This window comes from Phalacrocorax aristotelis, chromosome Z, assembly GCF_949628215.1.
Source record: "Phalacrocorax aristotelis chromosome Z, bGulAri2.1, whole genome shotgun sequence".
Classification (NCBI taxonomy): domain Eukaryota; kingdom Metazoa; phylum Chordata; class Aves; order Suliformes; family Phalacrocoracidae; genus Phalacrocorax; species Phalacrocorax aristotelis.
The window spans coordinates 29,860,912-29,882,347 of NC_134311.1; the positions used below are offsets into that span (position 1 = coordinate 29,860,912).

At 38.7% G+C, this 21,436-nt stretch overlaps 1 protein-coding gene across 2 annotated transcripts in view; it reads left to right on the plus strand.

Moving 5' to 3' along the window:
* The window catches only part of RAD23B (RAD23 nucleotide excision repair protein B), a 34,551-nt gene extending 21,953 nt beyond the window's left edge, over nucleotides 1-12,598 (plus strand). For both annotated transcript variants that reach the window (XM_075079973.1, XM_075079974.1), the window contains exons 6-10: nucleotides 2,793-2,920; nucleotides 7,426-7,543; nucleotides 8,641-8,768; nucleotides 9,177-9,344; nucleotides 10,817-12,598. In XM_075079973.1, coding sequence (XP_074936074.1) covers nucleotides 2,793-2,920; nucleotides 7,426-7,543; nucleotides 8,641-8,768; nucleotides 9,177-9,344; nucleotides 10,817-10,930 — 656 coding nt within the window. In that variant the 3' untranslated portion in view covers nucleotides 10,931-12,598. The remainder of the gene's footprint in view (nucleotides 1-2,792; nucleotides 2,921-7,425; nucleotides 7,544-8,640; nucleotides 8,769-9,176; nucleotides 9,345-10,816) is intronic.
* Nucleotides 12,599-21,436: the final 8,838 nt, after the last annotated feature.

A 21,436-nucleotide genomic window follows, 5' to 3' on the forward strand; every position in this document is an offset into this window, starting at 1 on the left:
ATTAAGCATTCATTATACCTTAGTGGCCGAGGTGTGGTCATCACAAATACTCATGTTGACAATATTGACAAAGTTTAATTAAGCTGGTGCTCTTGATTCAGTTATCTTCAGAACTGAAAAAAATTTAATCTTTCAGTGTAGCACGAGAGCATCAGCTCACTGTCCATTCAATATGGAAGTTCTTTGATTGGTATCTGGTACAACAAACGCACATGTCCCTAACAGTTTAGAAATAACAGGCATTGAGTGTAATTTCTTGAGTAGGCATACTGCAAGCATTATATGCCAAAAAAATTTTCAATGGCAATAGGCATGAACTCTGTGGTTCTTTTTCTTTAGAAATAGTCTTAAAAGGAATTGGCTTGCACGAATTCATGTAGTATGTGTTTACATCCTAAATAGGATCCTAGGCATGTTACTACTGTGGCTTCTCAGCTACATTGCCTGAAGATCGTTAACTTCGCTTTAAAAACAGGGATTGGTTTTCTACTGAGTTGCTTTTGTTATCAGTTAAATGCACTGACTGAGAAATGATCTGGGTGTTTGTGTTACATGAAGATCTGCACGTCTTGCAGTTCCTGTGCAACCATAGCCTTTCACTGGAGCAGCCTTAAGCTTTCTTTAGAGCATGGGACAAGAATTATTGTGGGGAGTGTGATGAACTGGATTTGAAACTTAATCCAGCTTTAAAATGTTATTTGAAAGACAAAAGCAAAAACCAGAATCAGTTCAGCAATGACCTCACAAACATTTCCAGTAGCACTGTGTAGAGGTAGGCCTGCTTCTATATCATGACATTGCTGGTGTGCAATTCCTGAATCATTCTTGGTCTTACTTTTTCATGACTTCTGTAAGTAGATTGTATATGGAATACATGTGCCTAAATTTGTAGTAATTATGTTTCCTTCTTTGGCTTTTAATTATGGCTACATAAGCCATAATTATGTAGTCTGTCCAGAGCAAGTTGACCTTGCATCTCTCTTTCTGTACCAGATCCCTCATACTGTCCTAGTCTCTACCTAGCTTATTCTGAAAGAGCACTACAGAAATGTTTAAGCAGTAACTAATGAGATCAAAAGGTATTCTGCCTGTTATTTACCTTGACTAGTTTGTTAGCAATAGTTAGGGTAAACTAGTGCTGTGTAAGAAAGAACATGAGCCATAAGTTTAGCGAAATCACTGTGTTGGGACATTTGTTGGCTTGGCTTTTTTGCTTTTCTGAAGATATGTACAGAAGTATGTATCTCTAGAGTGAGGTGCAGGTAATTTTTTTATGTCCCTGAAAAAATGAAGGTAGTTGTAAAATGATTGATCTTGTAGTTGTATATGAAGACGTGAACTTATCACTCCTTAAATTCAGGTTGGCACTGTCATTTTGAAGTCCAGACAATAAATACTCAAATTAGTCAAGGGTTGTAAATCTATTATTTATCTTTATGGATAATGCACAAGTATCCTTGGGCTAGGGCTGTTTTGTTATTTGTTCTTGAGTATATTACCCTCAATCATACATCCATTGATTATTTAGAAGCATTCTTTAAAAATCAGGCAATGTGGTTGTGTAAATGTTGGCTTGAGTTAAAACATCTTCTCCCTAGGGTAATAAAGCTTGATATTTTCTTGGTTCTTTTAATTGTGACTCACATGTCTTAACAGAGTAGCACTAGCAGTATTGTTTCCTCTACCTTTTTTATTCTGTTGGTTTTTTTTATTGTTAAGTATTTAAAATCTTTCCTGCCACTAACTTGCTAGTGTTACAGAATCAGTAGTTGTGTTCCACTGAGATGAGGAATACCTTCATCCAGGGAAAGAGATGGTATTTTAATGCCTGGATTTGGGTGGGGATTTTTTCCTGTTTTTGCATGGGAAGATAACCTTTAAGATGTTGCTCAATTACAATTTATAACAGGATAGTTATTTTTTTGATTTGTTAAACCTGCTGTCTCCTTTTAAGGAAGGGAAATAAAATTGATTATGAAAAGAGGCAATAATTTTCCCTATGGTACCAATGGGTAATGATATGATCAGTTGCCCTTAATTTGCTCCATATATAGTGTGTGCACCCTTTTGTCTTGATGGCTGCAGGTATGGGCAGTTTTAGTCCATTACGCTGTAAGAGGTGGGGAGTTCGATGTGATGGATGTCCAGTCAAATATACATGAATTAAATGGGATAACTTGTTCTCCAAAACCCTCGTTGAGGTCTTGAGTGACTTTCCTAACTCTTCTGCCTGACTTGAGTTGGTCTATGTTAAGTTGATTAAATTACTTCGATCATCATCACAAGCATGTAGCAATACACAGTGGTAACTTGGTCATCACTATTTGTCATCTATCTAACCATAACATAAAGTGTTTATCTGGAAGAACCTCAGCGGCTAACAATTTGACAGGCAGATTTCTGCCTAGAAAGTTTAATTTCCAAACTTACGCTGCAGGAGACTTTTCTTGCTTACATCAGGAATTTAATATTAGCTGTGAGGGTGCTCTTGACCTTAGATGAAAGCATAGAGAGGGAATATTATTTCAATTACTAGTACAGAAGTATCACAAGTGCTGCTTTTTTCAACAGAAGTTTGCATTGTGTTCATTACCCTCTACTGTTCCAACCAAATGCAAATGAAATAACCAGAATATATTTGGAGTTAAAGCAACAGAACCATGGCAGGTTTAATATGAGCTATCCTTTATTCTTCAAAGAATGACTCATATTTGGGTAGAAATTAAATTTCTGTTGAACTGTTGTGACTTTTTTGCCTTATTCCCTTAAAATTGTGGTCATGTTACTTCTAGTGACAGGTCAGTCCTATGAGAATATGGTGACTGAGATCATGTCAATGGGATATGAACGGGAGCACGTAATTGCAGCGCTGAGGGCCAGCTTCAACAATCCTGACAGAGCAGTGGAATACCTTTTAATGGTGAGCAGTTTATTCTACTTACACCTTGTTCTTTCACTTTTTATTTTGTCCTCACTAAAGAATAGTTTTAAGTTTGATCTACTTGTTATTTTGAATATTATCCATCAGTGAGAGTAATACATGCGTATACAGGAACAACATCAGAGCAGAGCATCTGGAAGGCTGAGATTTGGATTTTGAGGATCATATTGTGTAACAGGAAATACTGAAGTCATCCATAAGTACCGCTATCACTTTTGTGATTTTTATTCTTTGTTGATTTGCATGGACATGTTTGTAAAGTATGTCCAGTTACAGTGATAGTTTTAGCTGCCAATGGCTAGCTCAAGGAGTGATTTTGTGTCACATCTTAGTGACAGCATTAGCTCTATTTTTGAGTTAGTACCTGTAACATCACAAAGGCATTTTTTAAAGTTCCAGTTCATTGTTTTTACTAATATTGCACATAGTTGGAATATACTTTCCAAAAAGAAAGGTTGGAGAGTTTTCTGAGGTGTGCTTAATTTAACTGGTGTTTCAACTTAAGCAGTGTTTTGGAGAAGAAATAATTTCTCATTTGATAAATACAGTTTGAAGGGTGAAATGAACTTCACTGGTGTGCAAGGAAATAGAGGAGTAGCTTCACTTTAATGGAAGTCTCTGAGTTATTTTAGGGGCTTTTTGGATTACTTCTCATTGTGTACCTTAATCTGACAGGTGCATTGTGACCACCAGACAATCTGTCTGGGAGTTTGTTGCTTAATCAGTACTTCCAGTGCATTTAGGTTTCACTCTAGCATACAATTTTCTTCCCTGATGTTATATTTCCTTGTTTCAAATCTGAACTTCATTAAAATCTTGAAGCCAGATATTTTGAACCAGTCCTCACAAAACATATGCAGATTGAATTTTTGATATATTGAAAAGAAATCTACCATCTTTACCTCCAGTTATAAAACTTACCTTTGTTAATGAAGTTTTTCTTCAGCAGTTACAGCTACAAGTCATTGGTGTGCTTGCTGCTTACGTTAATGATCCCAGGACTTTGTAACCTGCACTTTTAAAATAGACAACAAATGTTTCGAGTACATGAATGTAAAAAGTTCAGTTGTCATCTAGTATTAGGCCAACAAAAGGTGATAAATATTGTCTTGCCCTAAGGGTGAATGTAGTAGCTCCCATCTATCTGCCATAAGTCTGGAATCTCTAATGTTTGCTTTTCATGCCTTAAAAATCTTGATTTTACTGTTCATTCTGTCTGTACATATACCATAAATCCAGTGCCTTCTGTAAGTGTTGCACTTGCCATGCCTGTGCCAATCATATACAGTGTGCAGTGCTTGTACACTCAGTCTGGTATTTCCCTGATCTAGCTTATTTCTGTACAGGAAATCCTGAACAGAAATAGAGCATCCTGATGCCGTGAGAAGCTGATGGAGTTAATCGATTTGGTAGACATGCCATGTGTTGAAGTCTGATTGGTCTGTTGGTTGCAGCCTCTTAGTTTGGTAATTTTTAGGAAACATTTCTTTACTGTGAGGGTAGTCAAACACTGGACAGGCTTCCTAGAGAGGTGTTCGATGCCCCAAGCCTGTCAGTGTTTGACGCATTTGGATAATGCCCTTCATAACATGCCTTAACTTTTAGACAGCCCTGGAGTGGTCAGGCAGTTGGACTAGATGATTGTTGTAGGTCCCTTCCAACTGGAACTATTCTGTTCTAAATGTGTGCATTGCTTGGGCTGGGCCTGATGTGATTTTACCCTGTGGGGAACAATGTCAGATGAAAACTGCTCTGATGCTCAGTTAAACTGTAAACTATTGTTTAATCGGTCATAAGTCAAGACTGGCCTCTTTGCTGTGCAAGCAATGTTTACATACAAAATTAATTTTATGTGAATTAGTATAATGCCTTATTCTGTTGGATAGCTCTATGAACAAGGTCCATACTTCTCACCAGTCTTGTCTGATTAGAATTGTACATAGTCACGGTTATTTGGAGACTGATACTTCAGGCATGTATTTAAGAGTTAAGATGTCCAAGATGACCAATAATCTCTAAGTAAATTTGGTTGGACTAGTTTCCATAGTGCTTCCTTTCAAGAGCAAACTTTAGGTTTAAACAAGCATATGCTGTCTGACATGGGCAGAGATTGCAGTGACAACATATGCCTGTGAATAGGTGAAATCAACCAATAAATTTCATATGATTAACCCAAGTTCCTACATCATACCTAGATTCCCAGAAATGACTGATTTGATGGAAAAAGGTATTTAAGCAGTGCTCTGCAAGGCACTGATAAGAGTGTTACCTCAGAATTATGTCATGAATGGAATTTTCTTCCCCTCTTGGGAGGGAGGGACACATAGCAAGCTGACCAAGCCATGTAACAGTAAGGAAGTGTGTGTCAGGGAGAACTTGTATTTATTGCTCTGAGTCGCTTAAACATGGACTTGATTAGGTGGTTTATACCTTGATGTGCTTCTTATCTCACAGGTAAGGCAAAGTTTTGCCTGGAGCACTGTCCAGTTCTCACTTTCTAGATGTGGCCTTTATTAGCTGTGTATTTGTCCTTTTGTCCAGCTATAGTCATGAATGTATTATGTGAAGAACACGATTTTCAATCTGCATTACCTACCAGTGATTTCTATGCTAGGTTTGCCAGATCTCTTCATTGTCTGGTTATACTGAAGTTCTATGATTATTTCTACCCACACTGTTCCTTATGTTTTGTGGTTCTCAAACCAACGGGTGCCTTCATTTGAGGCAGGTGAAATACATTCAGTTATACCAGTGCTGATGCCTTCCTAGACTTATCTGGATTGAATATGCTGGAAGACTGTAGAAAAATGGAAATTTTTGGTGCCCTGGAAAATGAGTGTTGTGAGGTAGAGGATCTTGTATAGTCTTGCCTGTTTGGGGTTGGGTTTAACATAGCTCCCTCTGCTGTTATCCTGTGTGTCAGGAGGCTTACTGCTCTGTGGAGTCTGCCTCTTGAGTTTGTCAGGCAACTTCCCTTGCCCCCTTGCCTGTTACCACCAGGGCTTGTAGTTGCATAGGAATCTTTCTTGGTGTCTGTCTGTCTGATGCCAAGCTGCCTAAGTTTCTGGGCTTCATGGAGGAGGATGGAAAGGACAACTTGGTGCAGGAGTTCAGTGACAGTGGGGTAGGCCTGGTTAGGGTGGGAAGTTTGATGGATTCCCATGCAGGAGAAAGGTAATAGGGAAAGGTCTGTCTCGGTTGTATAACCCACATTCTAATTTACCATAATTGTTCTTTTTCAGATTTGTCAGTTTCATCCCCCTCAGAAATTGATTCCTTTCTAAAGTTGTTTGCACATGGAAAATAAACAAAATGCAAGTTAACTGGCTTTTAAACTGCTAAAATTTAGTAACGTACAGGGCTTTTCACACTTAAGATGCAGTATATGACACTTGTTACTCTGTTGAGTTGAGGAAAGAGTTCCTGATATCCCTAAGAAAATGGAATTTTTTGAACTGTCTGCTAAAGGCATAACAACTATGCGAGGCTGGCAAAACAAGTTGAAGGCCAGAGGCAGAGAGATATGGAAGCACCTGTTTCATGACTGTATCCTTGAGGAGAGCTGAGAGACAGATTAAAGCAAACATCCCACCTCAGAAGCCGCTGGGAACGGGGTGATAAAGTGTGTAGTCAAGGAGAAAAAACTAATTGGAATGTAGATAAGAACTAAAACAAAGTGCCCATTTTTGGAACTGTCCTTGAGATAATACTGAAAATCAGGCCCATAGGCCAGGAACCGGCCCCCCCTAAGTCCCTTAATCTATGAGCATGTGCAGTAAATTAAAGTGAGCGGTATTGTTACATCGAAGCAAGAAAGAAATTAACCAATTATTAGCCGGAGCATATGAATATTAGCTGTGACTGATGTACTTAACTATATAAATGCCTTGTAGTTTCTTGCTGTGGTGTGCTAGCTTTGTGGGTTACCACCTAGCACCCATCTTTGTACAAAAATGACTTGAATAAAATGCCTCCAAATGTGTAGTTTGGCGTTTTGTACACCGGGCGAACGAACACACTTTTCAGGATAACAGTCTGAAGAGCCATGTTCTTATATATCTTCTCAATTTCTTGCCAGATTGTGTGGCATCTATAATCTTTCCATTAGCATTGTGTACTACAATTCTGTTGCTGTAATGTAACTTTATTTGCATAACACTATAACATATTGTAACAGTGTATTTAGTTTAACTTTTTTAGTCGTTTCAACTATCTTAGAATAGGATTCAAAGCAAGTATTTGTTTATGGAGTAAAATGTATTTTAGACTGATGCAGTGCATGCTTTACTACCTCACTATAGAGACCACATATTTTTACTCTTAAAAAATAAATTACTCTTTTCACAGTATTCTTTTCCAGTTGTGAATGCATACCTATCACGGTATCTTGCTTTGTATTTGCAGTGAAATTTTTTCCTTCATTTTGAAAACTCAGTAATACATGCAGTAAAACAAGTATGTAATTATGTGAACTGTGGCTTTAGGGTATACCTGGAGATAACCAGGATGTGGCTGAATCCTCTCAAGCAACAAGCAGTGGTGCCTTTCTATCTCCAGCAGTGGCTGCAGCAGTAGCAACTGGACCTACAAGTTCATTTGGAGGTAAGAAAGGTTATATTTGGGAGGATGTGATAAACACATGCACGTAGGCATTTTCTGCTTCAGTGAATTTTAAGTTTGTGGTACTTCTAAACTGATCGGAGTGAATTGGATAAGAGCTGTAACAGGGAAATTCCAAGTGTGGTACTTGCTTGGAACAAATGGCTTGTGTATGTGGATATATCTGGCATAAAGGATTAATTTCTAAAAATGTTGTGAACTTGCACGATTCCTTTGATTCAGTGTTCTGGATTTAAGCATAAGACCACAAATAGGGAGGGAGTTGTGTCTTCTCTCACTTAAATTCTGGCTTCTTACTTCTGTGGCTACCTGTGCACTGTTGACCTGCCTATACTAAGTTTCAAGGGAGAAACCTGCAATAAGGCTGTGAGGTGTAGACCTGAGACACCTGTCCATGAGCCACTCCTCACTCAGCAGTGTAGCACATGTCTGTCTTAAAGGGAAATAAATACATGAAAAGAGCAAGGAGCAGGAAAGGTCTGTGTTAGGCTGTGGCAGAGATCGGGTTCAAGATGTAAGCCTTGATATAGGCCAGGGTATTAAACATACAGGTAGTAGTGACAGGCACACATGACATCTGTAAAGAGAGAAGGGGGGAATGGGATATTTCAGAGCACTTCAGACACTGCTGTGTTCAAGGCAGTACCCAACAGTATAGGATATACAGAACGGCAAGAGTCACTTAAGAAGAACAGAACTGACCTACTGCAGGAGGTGGAGAACTCTGTTGTAGGTGTAGAGACAAGACAGGGGGCCAGGTAAGTGTTTCTGAATGAGGTTACTCAGGGGAGACATAATGAGAAAAGTGCTGGAGATCAAGGACAGAAGGCTGTTGAATCTTAAGAGAAGGCTGGGTGAAAAGAAAATGCATTGTTTAACCTTAGTATAAAGAATTCTTGCTTAAAGCTAGAGTAAGTTAGTATGAGGAAGCAAACTCTTCTGTTCTCCAGTGAGGGGTATATTGTCCACTTTAACATCCTGTTTCTGTCTAGTTATAGTGTAGGTATGTATTTCATTAAGAATTTTGTTAACTTTTCAAAAAGCATGTTCTCTCATTGATTTTTTTTTTTTTTTTTCAGGACATCCACTTGAGTTTTTACGAAATCAGCCTCAGTTCCAGCAGATGAGACAAATCATTCAGCAAAATCCTTCTCTGTTGCCAGCATTGCTACAGCAGATTGGACGGGAAAACCCTCAACTACTGCAGGTGAATCTTAAAACAACAACATAATGCTGCTAACTTTGATTCAGCTTTACAAGAAAGGGATATGTTGATCTTAACTGGGGTAGTGTGTTAGTGGCAGTTACAACGTTCTGTTGTTGGCTTTTCAGCAGTTGCTGCTGTACAGAATGTATTTTCTCTGACACTAGAAATGAGTCTGAGTTTCTTTGTAAGAGGTGCAAAGGGCATCAGGAAGAGGGATGGGGCACTGCAGTTGAACTGAAACAGGAAAACATTTCTTACGGTTAGACTTAAACATTTTTTTCTCTGTGCGCTTTTTACACATTCTTTTGACTACTGAATTCACTAAAAATATTCTTATGTGCCTGTTGGCAGGATTAAACATGCTTTATTTCGATGTATTTATTTCTTTTATTCTCCAATGCACCACAGCAAATAAGCCAACACCAGGAACACTTTATTCATATGTTGAATGAGCCAGTTCTAGAGTACCACCAAGGTTTAAGTGGGAGTGAAGCCAGTATTGGAGTAACAGAACCTGGAAATACTCACATGAACTACATTCAAGTAACACCTCAGGAGAAAGAAGCTATAGAAAGGGTGAGTCTTTGAAAAGTTTCTTGGTTGTTGCTGTAGGCTGTTGGCTCTGGTGCATGCTTGATACATGCCTTAACTTAAACTTTTTTATGCTCAGTAGTTCTGCATCATTTCTGATGTTTTTTTATTTGATGTCTCATAGGTGTTGTAGTCTTGTTTCAAATCACATCTCTTCTTGCTTTAAAGCAATGGAGTCTAATACCTCTTCAAGCTGTCTTACTAAGATACAGAGATTTTTAAGTGATCAGGGACCACCTGTAATAATTGACGATTGAATGAATTTTCCACAGGAATTGGAACTCAGGTAGTAATTCCTCTGAGGCAGTAAAGCCTCAGACAGTACTGTTATAGATCGTCTGGTGATAGGTTTCCAGGTACAAAGGTGTGTCTGCCTGAGCACTGTTTGCAAAGTACTTGGATAGTAAGAGCTCTCATAGTTAAGTAGATTAGCTGAAGTTGCTACTTAACCCAGTTATTTGTCTATCCATGAGAATATTAGTTAATTATAGCTTCCTAAATATACAGGTGAACATGTCTACAAAAGTATACTTGGGGGTGGTATATTGCACTCATACTGTGTGTAATACTGATTAAATATGGACTTGTATAGATGGCAATGCCTTAGAGATTTTTATTAGAACAAATTACAAAGACTTACATCAAACTGTGGTAGTGTTTTTATATATCAAAGACAGTGTTTTTCCACTGGCAAAGCAGAAGGTTATGTAAGGATCATCAGAAAAGCAAAATTCAGATCTCAGGGAAATTGCCAATGAATAAAATTAGTCTAATAAATGTGTTTGTTCATGTACTTCTTCACAGATCATCCTCTCTAGTCTGCTGCATTTCCTTTTAAAACCATTTTATGCAGTAGAGCATTACCTCTACAACGTGTTCCAAACCCAGCAGACACACCTGTATGCTTCTTCCTCTTTCCATGAAAGACACACCTCATAGCTGCACTGTGTAGTCTATTTTTTAAATAGTGAAAGTCCAGTTGAAACAATTGGAAGTGGCTTCATCTGATGTGTTGGGCTACCTACTAGTGATCGCAGTCTGGGGGGACCTTTTGTTCCAGGCAACTTTTATTAAAAATAATGAGCTTTGTGTAATTAAACAATGCCCATTTTAATCTACTGGAGATTTTTTTCTCTGCAGCAGTGCAATGTGCTGTTACTTCCTGACATTACTGTAGCCCAAGGCTGTTTTAGTGACTTAATATGGCAGTGACAGAAAAGAGAAATGTTTTATGGTGCTTTATTAGACTCATTGAAATCACTTTTTTCAAGTGAGAGTTCTGTATGCTAAAGACAGGCAACGCCACCTTATTCTTCACTCACTAAAGGTTGTATTGATGTAGGCAGCAATGTTTGTTTCAAGAATGCAGTAGTTGCTTAAGTGGTATCTCAAGATACTAGACATACAAAGAAGATTAATACACAAATGTACTTTCTAAATATGTTTCTTTTCTTCAGTTAAAGGCATTAGGATTTCCTGAAGGACTTGTGATACAGGCATATTTTGCTTGTGAGAAGAATGAAAACTTGGCTGCCAACTTCCTTCTACAACAGAACTTTGATGAAGATTGAGAGACACTTTTTTATTTCACACCTCACACCAGTGCATTACACTAACTTTGTTCACTGGATTGTCTGGGATATTTGGGCTTATATTCATAACACTTGGTGTATGGTATATGGGGAAAGGTGGAGAATATATGAAGCAAAGCAAAGAAAGGAGCAAGTATATCTGCTTTAAATTAGCAGATATACGAAAATTACACAGTGTAAAATAATACAAAACCAAAAATCAGCTTCTGCAGATAATTAGTTCCTTCCATAAACTGTAGGTTAACTTCTTCTAGGTTTTCACTCTTATTGTACTAGTTCCAGAAAAGTAGCGTAACACCCTGCTTCATGTTCCTTTCTACTTTGTATTGGTTCTGGAAGTAGTGTGCGCTACCTAGATTCTACAATCTGTATTTCATGGCAACACTGGATAGAAGCTTTGTGAAATCTAGAAGATCTGAGCAAATGTAAACACGAATGCCAAAATATGAGTAGTTATTTTGCTTTTTCAGATGTGTTAAAGTGGTGCAAGAAGCACAGTTTTCTGTTTAATGCTGGATTAAAAAAATGTTGGCTTTTTAAAAATGAAAACCCATTTCACTTAAAAGTGACTTGGTTATTGAGAAATCCCACCCCCTCCTTTGCCCCCTCAAAAGATCTGAGAAGCTGTGGCATACAGGGAAAATTATTATCCTGTTTACATATTTTCTTTTGGAAAAATGGTCGTTGGCAATATCATGGATATCTAATTACTGTTCAGTTCAATGTTATGTTGCAGTAACAGTTACAAAGGCGATAGGCTGCATCTTTGGTTTTGCTATACGCACTCTTGTGAACTGAATATTCTTTTTCAGCCAACAAACAAAATGCAAGCTTATTTTGTCTGCTGCAAGGAGACTTTATCAAATGAAATTTATCTTCCTGCAGCATTTGCAGTAGGGCTGTAAGCATCTGAAGATATTGGCATTCTGTTGCTCTTGAGTAAATTGTCATGATCAAGCTATATCTGTTCAATAAGGACTTTTTGGATTTATTCACTTTGAGGAAGAGAAGCTCATAACTTGAGATATCAAGCAGACAAGTTATTCTAACCCAAAAGAATCTGAACTCATACCTTTCTATTGAAAATAAGCACTCGTTATAGTTTTGAGTCTTACTTCTTGGTATCAACTTGTCATTCATTTTGGTTAGTCAGCATAAAATGTAACAATCTTCCATCGATATAGGTTGACTTTTAGAGACAATTTTGTCCATCATTGCAATGCTAGCCATGAAAACAACTTCTAACTTAATCTAAAGCTATTACGTGCAATATTTCCTGAACACAGGTTGGGGATGTTTTGAGTTTTTACTGTTGTACTCCAATTGTTTAGATTACAAATTTATCTCTACAGTAACCAATAAAAGATTATTTGTGGTACAGCACTGAGCTATTGTACTACTAATTATATTAATGATTTAGTGGTACAACTGAAAAATTTTCTGCTTAGTTTGTGTATCAGTGGCTTAACTACTTAACTACTTAACTGCTACTTAAGCTCAAAGTACAAGTCAAGTGTCCTGAGAAAAGAGAACAAGGACTGAAATGTTTGTGTTTGTATTTTGTTTGTTTATTGGTTGGCCTAAGTAGTCTGTTAAATAATTATCTGCACAAAATAATGTATTAAAGCGTTTTACTTTTTCTTTCTATCATTAGACCTCTGTGGTGTATTTTCATATAGTGTGTATTTTAATTACTCAGATTTTATTCTTCTAAATTTCACAGATGTTTAAGTGTTCCATAGCACAACCCAAATCTATCAGTAGTAGGTGTGATATTGGTAAACAGAAAATAACTCTTCCATAATGCTTTCATTTTAAAGAAGTTAACATGAATACCCAAGTCAGCAAGTAAACTTCAGCTAAATACGATTCTCAGTGTATATATGGACTGGAAGAGATGGATTTTGATTTAGCACTCTGCAGGCAAAAAGGGGCTATTTTTTACCTGTAAAAGGACCAGCTGCCAGCTACTCGAAAAATGCCAAACTGAGACAAGGAGTTCTTGAATGTACTTTACTACATAGCTAAGAGAAAAGTTTTTAGTTTGTGGGAGCCTTCTGTACTCATCAAACCACTATCAGAAATAACCATTCCTTGTCTAGGAGGGTGGAGAGTAAAGCAAGAATGTCTGTGGGTGTTTCAGTCTACTCCCTCCGGTTTTGTTTCTGAAATATTTACTTAAGTGTATTTGAATGAAAGGCGGCTGAACTTGGTCTTTGTGAAAGCCTAGTAGCTTTGGCCATTTGTAACTTTGCATGCTGAGAGACTAAGGGGTTTGTAGCTGCTGTGGTTGATGCTTTCCTGATAATTCTGTTCCCATTTTTCAGCAGTGGAACAGTGTTTGTGTGACTTCTGATGAACAGCAGGGGTCTGACCTTATATGCCAGCAAAAATTATCTAATCAATAGCGGGTTACTTGGCAGGGAGAATCATCTACCTCTTTTGTAGTTGCTGCCCAAAGGGGAAGAATATATGGAACTCATGGTGTTGCGAAGGTAAGTGTGACCTGAACAAGTTGCATAAGTTCCCTGGGTATGCTGTGCCTTGTTCTCTGTCAAGTACTCCCAGGAATTGCCTGCACAGTGTTTTTCAGCTTGTTTGCTGCAGATATCTTAGGGATTTGGGGAGCCATCTCCTCAGGGCTTTGTGAACAGGCGCTAGGAAAATCAAGTATTTCTTCCTAAGTTTTGATACTGGAGTCCTTACTTTTTTTTGTAAAACTTCTAAGCATCTGCTTAGTGAAAAGCTATTCATGATGCACTTTTAGCTGGGATTACAAAAATTACTCTGAAGTCATATTAACTCTAGTTGTTTATTCTTATGTCCTCTATACAGCTGAATTTTAATGCTGCGGTGCATTAACCATGTCCAGAAACCTCTTATGAATCTCGCTAAAGTCCAAGAGATTAGATTGGTGATATGCTTTGTTCTTACCACTTTTAAGAGAACTCTTTAGACATGATGTAATCACTCATGAAGTCAAACTGTGGCTCTGATTTTAAAGTCTCAGATTGAGCTTTACTTCAAGAGTACACTTGAATGAATGAAACTGGGAGACACAAAGCCAAGTCCTCAAATAATGTAAGCAGATCTGTCACCTGTGGTTTCATTGGATATTTCAGTTGGTTTTAGAGATTTGGAGGCAGGCATGTTAATGTTTAATTTTTTTTACGCTGATTTCTTTCAGGCACAGCTCGCTCTGTGCACAAAACTAACCTAGAGTTTCTGTGCTTGAAAGGTACTATATAATTCAATGGAAACAATAAGGTGGAAGTGAAGAGACAACATCTTTATCAGTAACATTTTTAGGTGGTCTTCCTTGCCTGGTTTGGGATACCAACAAAGTGTTCAACACACTCTTTTGAAAAACATTATTTTGAAACTACAGCTATGTGGTTCAGAAGCCACAAATTATAAAACTTTGTGACCTCACAAAACTATCCAGAAAAGTAGTCTTATTCCATGTGTGAAGAAATTATGTACATGATTAATTTAATTAATTTACCACAAAATACATGACTGATCAGCATTGCTGATGATTGGAAAGCTGCAGGCTGTAGCTGATGCTGCTGACCTGATTGTCAAGTGCCAGTGCTGTATTTATATTTTCTCAGAATATATGACCTTAAAAATGATATTAAGCTTTTCAATTCTTCTTAACACTCACTTCTTACCTCCTCCTTGATAGTGAGAAATACTTATTGGCTAGGCAAGAAAAATATTAATAAAACACAATTTAATTCCAGTTCTAATCAAAGCACGTTTTATGAAGACAGTAGCATCAGTGGCATCTTCTGTGCCTAGGTCGCTGTTCAAAATCAGTGGCAAACTTGCATTCCTAAAACACTGAACCGCAGTTTGACGTGAACAAGAGTGACGATTTTGCTCCTGTGCAGGATAGCAGAATGGAGAGCTGATGCTGCTGAATACAACAGTTTGGCATGACTATCTGTGGGAGAGGCATGCAAATAGCATTTAATGGTGGCTTTGTCGGCTGCTGCTAGTGATGAGGGTAGCGTTGTGTTCTGAACTCAGTTCAGAATTCACTTTGGTTCAGAATTGTTGGAAAGGTTCTGTTGCTTTGCAAGCTTATTGAAGAGTCAGCTTTGTGACTTGTGAATTGTGTATGCTACACTGCTTAAAGTGGGGGCTAGTTGAAAGCTAAGAATGCAAGTGAGGAGAACTGAGAAGGTCACTAATGAATTGAGAAGACCGTTTTTTTGGAAGAGACATTATTTAAGCATACTAATGCAAAGTGAGGCTGAAGTTGAAGTCATGCATTTGATGCACTGTCTCTGGCATTCAGGCTGTCAGGTGGCAGAGATAAACTGGTGTATTTCATGAGAGAAATAGCTTGTTGGAAGCTAGTGTTGCAAGAAAAATAAGTTTGACTAATGGGGCTTCATCTAATGCATAGGCAGAATTCTGCCATCTGTGTATATAGATTTTGAAATCGAAGACACTGATGCTGCAGTTTCTTTTCATTGCTGCACTTCTGGAGTTTATGGTGTCTTTAGAATGCTGTATTAGGCCTTAATAAGCCTTAACGTGCCCTAATAATACCTTTTGAATGTGTTAGATATAAGCGATTGAGCCTGTGTTTACATAAATAGATATCTTATTGGTAAGATGTTATTTGCACGATTGTGGTTTGTAGGTGGAGAAACTGTAAGCTTGTCATCATAGTCCTCATTCCAGCTCAAAAAATTCTCTCTACTTGATTGTCACATCTTCATAGCCTGCGTGGAACAATTAGTGTATTTTACAAGTGTCTGGAAGATTGTTTTTGTAGCTGCTTCTATGTAGCTTCTCCTTGGAGTTTTGCTTTATGGCGAGAAGAAAACAAGTAGTTGAGAACACTGAGACAAATGAAACAAAGTTTTCTATATACTTACCTTTTACTAGATTCTACTGATCTCCAGTGTTGTGTGTTTGTAGACACTCTGCTGCCCTGAAAATGACTGCAGTTTTTTTCTTTAGTAGAATCAGTAGCAGGGTCATCATTATGCAGTGGCTTTAATCAGATGGAAGTATAGGTTGCCTCGTTTTAATCCTGCTCTCCCTTTACCTCTGACCCCAGCCACAGTGTTGCTTGTCTTCATGTTAACGCTCAGATTTTGTAATTGTGGATTGAACTACACTTGGAAGATTAAAATGAAGAATGAACAGTTCAGCCGTCGGATTAAACTAGCAGTTACAGAAGTGGAGACACAGGTCACACAAAGCTGACCAGGCTTCTTGTACGGCTGGCATACAGGGTAGCTGTGAGAGAAGGGGAGAAAAGGATGAAGCGATTCATTTTGCGTTTGGGGCAAGAGAAGGTAAAATGCTTGCCAGGCTACTACAGCAGTCTTAGAAGCTCTGCTGGGACTGCAGAGTTTGTCCTAGGTTAGAGACTCTAACAACATGCAGATGAGGTGGCTAGAGAGGGTAGATACCTGAAGAAACCTCTCTTGTTTATGTGAGGGTTTTTATAGACATGAAAGTATACATTTTATAGACATGCAGCTTGCAGTATCGGGGTTGGACTTAAGTTGTTATTTCCACTCAAAATTGCATCACTTTTGTCATGCAAACTGAGTGTAACCTCATGATGTCAGAATGTGTGCTACTTCTTAATGGAGACTTATCCCAAATCTGACTATGTAAACCTGAAAGCAAATAAAACTGTGGAGAGGATGAGTGTAGAGGTGGGAAACGCAGTCATTTGAGTTTGTCTGGCAGAAACTAGAGTTTGGTCCTGGGCTTGATCAGAGTACAGGCTGTTAGGCAGATCTGAGCAGCTTAAACAGTGTAAAGGACTAACAGTAACACTCGGAAAAAGCAATGATTATGAAGGAGGTGGGATGAGGGTTTTGCAAATATTTGCCATTCTGGGATTTTTTTAGAAAGCTAATTTTACTCACTGAAACTCTGACAGCCTCTATTCTAAGATTCTTTGATCATTTTTTTCCTAACTTTTCAGCTTTAAACAATCTGGAAGGAAACTTAACATTCTTGGTGTCTGCTTGTGACTTTTTAATATGTTTCAGATAAAACAGAATTCTTCTGTTTTGGAAAACAATATTGGGAGTAAGGGATGCACTAGTTTTTCAAATTTCAAATTTGTTTCACTGTGCAGAGTTACTAGATATCTAGAAGTTGTTGGATGTCGTCTTTTTTTCCATCTGTGTGTTTGGGGCTAGGAAGAAGAACACTTATGAGGGCCAAGTTGTTTTTCTTTGGCTTCCAATGTTGAGTGCCCAGGCAGAGCTTCCGTGGTACAAGAAGTCTGGAAGCTTTGGGTATATCAGTCTTGCTCATGTCAACAAATTTGAGAGCTTGTACATAGCAAGTTAACGTTTCTGGTCTGTGCAAAAAGAATTATCTGACCTATTCTGCATATGCTAATTTTACTGTTCATGCACAGACCACTTGTTCATTGTAGTCAGGGAAAGGTGGCTGTTCTTGCTTGCTGTGAAAGGTTAGAGCACTTGAAATCTCTAGGCTTGGACAGGACCAGTGGAAAGGAAGAAAGCACAGGGAACAGGCTTTGAATAAAAGAGGTAGAGTTTTTGAGCCACTTGGCCTAAAAACAAACAGACACAAGTGAGACTGTATTGTACTGTTACAATAACTTTCATTTACAAGTATGTAAAACTTGAGCTGTCCATTGATAGCATTTTTAGTAACTTAATTTTCTCCTCACCTTTTTTGAGATGTTCCATTTCAGTTTGGCAGCAGTTTGACGGGCCCACTTGCAGATACTGTGCAGATCACAGGGTATGAATCACCAGCTCTGAAAATGAGTCCTGAGAAGCTGGAGCATCACCTGTCCTCTGCTATCAGCAAATATATGTGACGGGTACTACAAAGTTTCTGTCACCTTGTTCTCGTTGCTATTCTGCTTGGAGGATAATATCCTGTAACAGTCAAGATGCTTATTTAGTTGAAGTGGAAAGGTGGTGTGGTTTTTACCACCATCTGTGAACCACAAAGGGACGGAATCTGAATCAGTTTTTCATATGGCAACCTTAACTTTATGGTCAGGTTGGTAGATGGATGTGCTGTTCACACAGGAGCATAATAGGTTTCAGGATCATTTGTGACTAAACATACTTGAATAATGGAGGACATTGTTCTTAATATAATGAAGTAAGATTCAAGTCAAATGTTGGAATGGGTTGCCCGTAGCAGTTGTGCTGTCTCCATCTTTGGAGGTTTTCCAGTCCAGAGTCACTGAAGGCCTGAGCGTTCTGGTATGATCCTATGGCTGACCCTGATTTGAGCAGGAGGTTGGGCTAAGGATCTCCCGAGGTCCCTGATTGATCCAGTGTCTCAAATTTAAGTAGTTTTTGTTATGCAACTGTACCATTCTGGTGGGGACATAACTTCTGTGAAGGCTTATTTTCCATATCCTGTCCTTTCTTTTGTTTGGTTGTTTAAGTGTAAAGGCTGACTAAAGAGCGTTTGAATACTTAGTTCTGCCACCTTCATTCTGTGTCTCTTCATATTTTAAGCAGACTGTAGAAGTTTACAAAGCAAACTTGGCTCACACTGTTGGTTCTTTAAAAATTCAGTGATGTCAACATAAGTTAGATGAGGCTTAAATTTATTTCTTTCTTAGGTTCTGATGTGTGAGAAAAACAAGTTGCAGGAGCAGATAGTTAGCTGACAGTTCTTATCCGGTGAGTGATATTACCATAAATTGAAAAAAGGATTTTTGAATGGCGTATAATACAAATGCCCTATGCACCTCTGATATTTACTGTAAAATTGTCTAGCGTCCTTTACCTGGTATAGAAGCAACTGGCCATTTGTTTATTTTCAAAAACATTGCTTCCACCATGGGCTTACTTTCTCCTTTGCCAGCTAAAAGTTTCTATTGGTGTTTGTGGAAAAATCTTATTTTTAAGATGCAAAAGCCCTACCAGAAAGCTTAATTGTGAGGTTTTTTTAAACAGATCATCCAGATGAATAAGAACATGAATTTTATGAAAGTGTAGACTGAATTAATTTTAGAAAATGTTACTAGAAAACCCTTACTATTTTCAGATCAGCTATACAGCTCAACAGTCTTGTTCACTCTGTCTGCGTTGGAAAGAAATTAATAGAATAGATCTTAAATATCATACAGATTTCAATGACCTAGACTCCCAGGCTTGCCTTGAGGAGAAAATCAGTTGAGTCCCTTGGGTGGGTTGTCAGAAGGTGGGAGAAATCACGTAGCGGAATCCACGCAGGCTGTAAGAGGGAGTGCTTAAAAACTGTGCCAAGACTGTTCTGCTGGAAGAAACAGGGTAGTCTTTCACAACGTGCCAGCATGTTGGGTTTTCAGACCATTCTGGTGAGCATAGAACAAAGCAGATGCACAAGCCAGTGCTTGCTGTTTCTGTTTTATGCTCTGGGTTGTTGTCTAGTTAGATTTCATTTCCTCTGAGATTCTCTGACTTGGGACTGCCCTGAAAGATTGCCAAGATGGGTTCATTTACTTTCCTGGGGTATCTTTAAGTTCAGCTAGTAACACTGATGATTAAGGAGGAAGTAGCATAGTGGCATTAATTTTTTACGTCAACAAATTATTTCTTCGGGTGGAAGTTGGGAAGAGGTGGAAATCTGTCCTTCTTGCAACAGCTGGTACTAAAAATCTAGAAACAAAACCAGTCTTTCGCCACTTACCATTGTGCAGTGACTACTTCTGTCACATGATCTCCTCAGGTTTTTATGCTTTGGAACTTGCACGCTCCAGCTGTCGACAATGAAAAATGGGGCTCTCGTTATCCTGAATCAGTCTGTTAATCCATAAGATGTAAAACAGTGTAAGTGTTTATCAAGACTTTTAGGAGCCAGAAGGTCAAAGCTCCCTTTCATCCATGAAAGTAATGCATTTGCTTTTTGGGAGATGCTAAAATGTGTCCTAATCTAAGGTAGAACTGCTTTGGTCTCCATGCCACTGAAGCACTTTGATGAAAAATGACAATATGAAAAGCAATGTCCATGTGGAAGCTTCTCAGAGGATTTGTCACCTGATAATCTCTGAACAATTAAGAGCAGATTGAGTGTGGGAGGAAGAATTCCTGTTCTGGAATGACAGGGCGGGAGACAGCACCAAATGAGGTGCTGTAACTGGCTGTCTACTATTTCACTTCAAAGGACCCCCTCATTATCAGTCCTGAAGTTACCATGCACCTTTCTAGCTATGAGAAAATAGGAGGGGTAGAAGAAAGCATTTGCTTTTCGAGCCTGCCTCTCTTGCTTATGCACACAGTCTGAGCTATCTCAAGCCTATAAATTCTTGAGCTCATTCCTGAGTGCTAAAAGTATCTTGACAAACCAATGAACAGAACATTCCGCAGTGGATGTGAAAGAAATACTCAGGCTAAGAGAGTACTCTGCTGTGTTCCTGAATGAAAGTCTGCATTTTGAGTGCCTGCCTGCCTAGCCTCTGTCTGAATTTGGGCCCGAGCAGACTAGGAATGAGGCAGTAACTGAAAGAAACAAGCCATGCACTGAATGGGTACTCAGTGCAAATAAAGGAGCCATCTGCTGATCAGACGGCATCATGTTGTACAGGGTTTTCTGGCAGAGAAAGCAAATAGTGATACTGCTGCTGTTAGAGAACGGTGTGCTTGGTGCTGTGAAGGACTCCAGATATTCCCTGACAGCATAGGAATAAATATTTTACACCATTAGTTTACTCCTTGATGCCAGTCTGAGAGCCTGAAAGTAGTCTTGTCTGCTTTAGACTTTTACACTACAAAGCAGTGGCTTGTTTGCATGGTGCCTGTTTTCTGTACATTTTGTGATTGCATTAGCGAATCAAAAGCTGGTAACTGTTTTCCTTTTTTCCATTCGTTCTGGACTCAGAGTTGGAGATTGTTTCAAAGGCAATCACTCTGACAATAAATGGAGAGTGTGGTAACTTGAAGGTGTAACTGCTGTAATGGGAGAAGGAGGAAGTTTTTTCCAACCTCCCTGTCCAAAATAACCCTGGTGCCCCCATATCACCTCTCTGTTGCATCTTGGTCTTTCCTTGTGAAAAAGATGGTGGTACCTCAATAGAAATGGAAGTGCGATTTACATCATCAGTTGGCCCAAGGCTATATTGCATTACAGTGTATAGTAAAGGACCTGGTTACATTACATCTTCTCTTGTCCCTGCAAGTCTCCTGTAATCATTGTGGAAATACTGCTCACGTGAGGAACAAGCAGGTCCATAGGTGTTCTTGCTTATGGCAGTTGACAACCTGAGAGGGGATTACCTGTGTGATACCAAGCTAGGTGGGGCTCTGCACAAGGCACTTGAATGTAAGTTTGACTTCTACGGCTCTCACAAAATGGAGGGCTTTCAGTGCCCAAATGGCAGCTCAGCCCTTTTGAGGATTTTGGTGAGTTTGGTTTCTTCAGATAGACTTCAGTCCTCAGGAAAACTTTTTTGGAAGTGGACCCCTCATATTAAATCTTTGTCAGCTGGGTCATTTGTCATAGAATCATAGAATTGTTAAG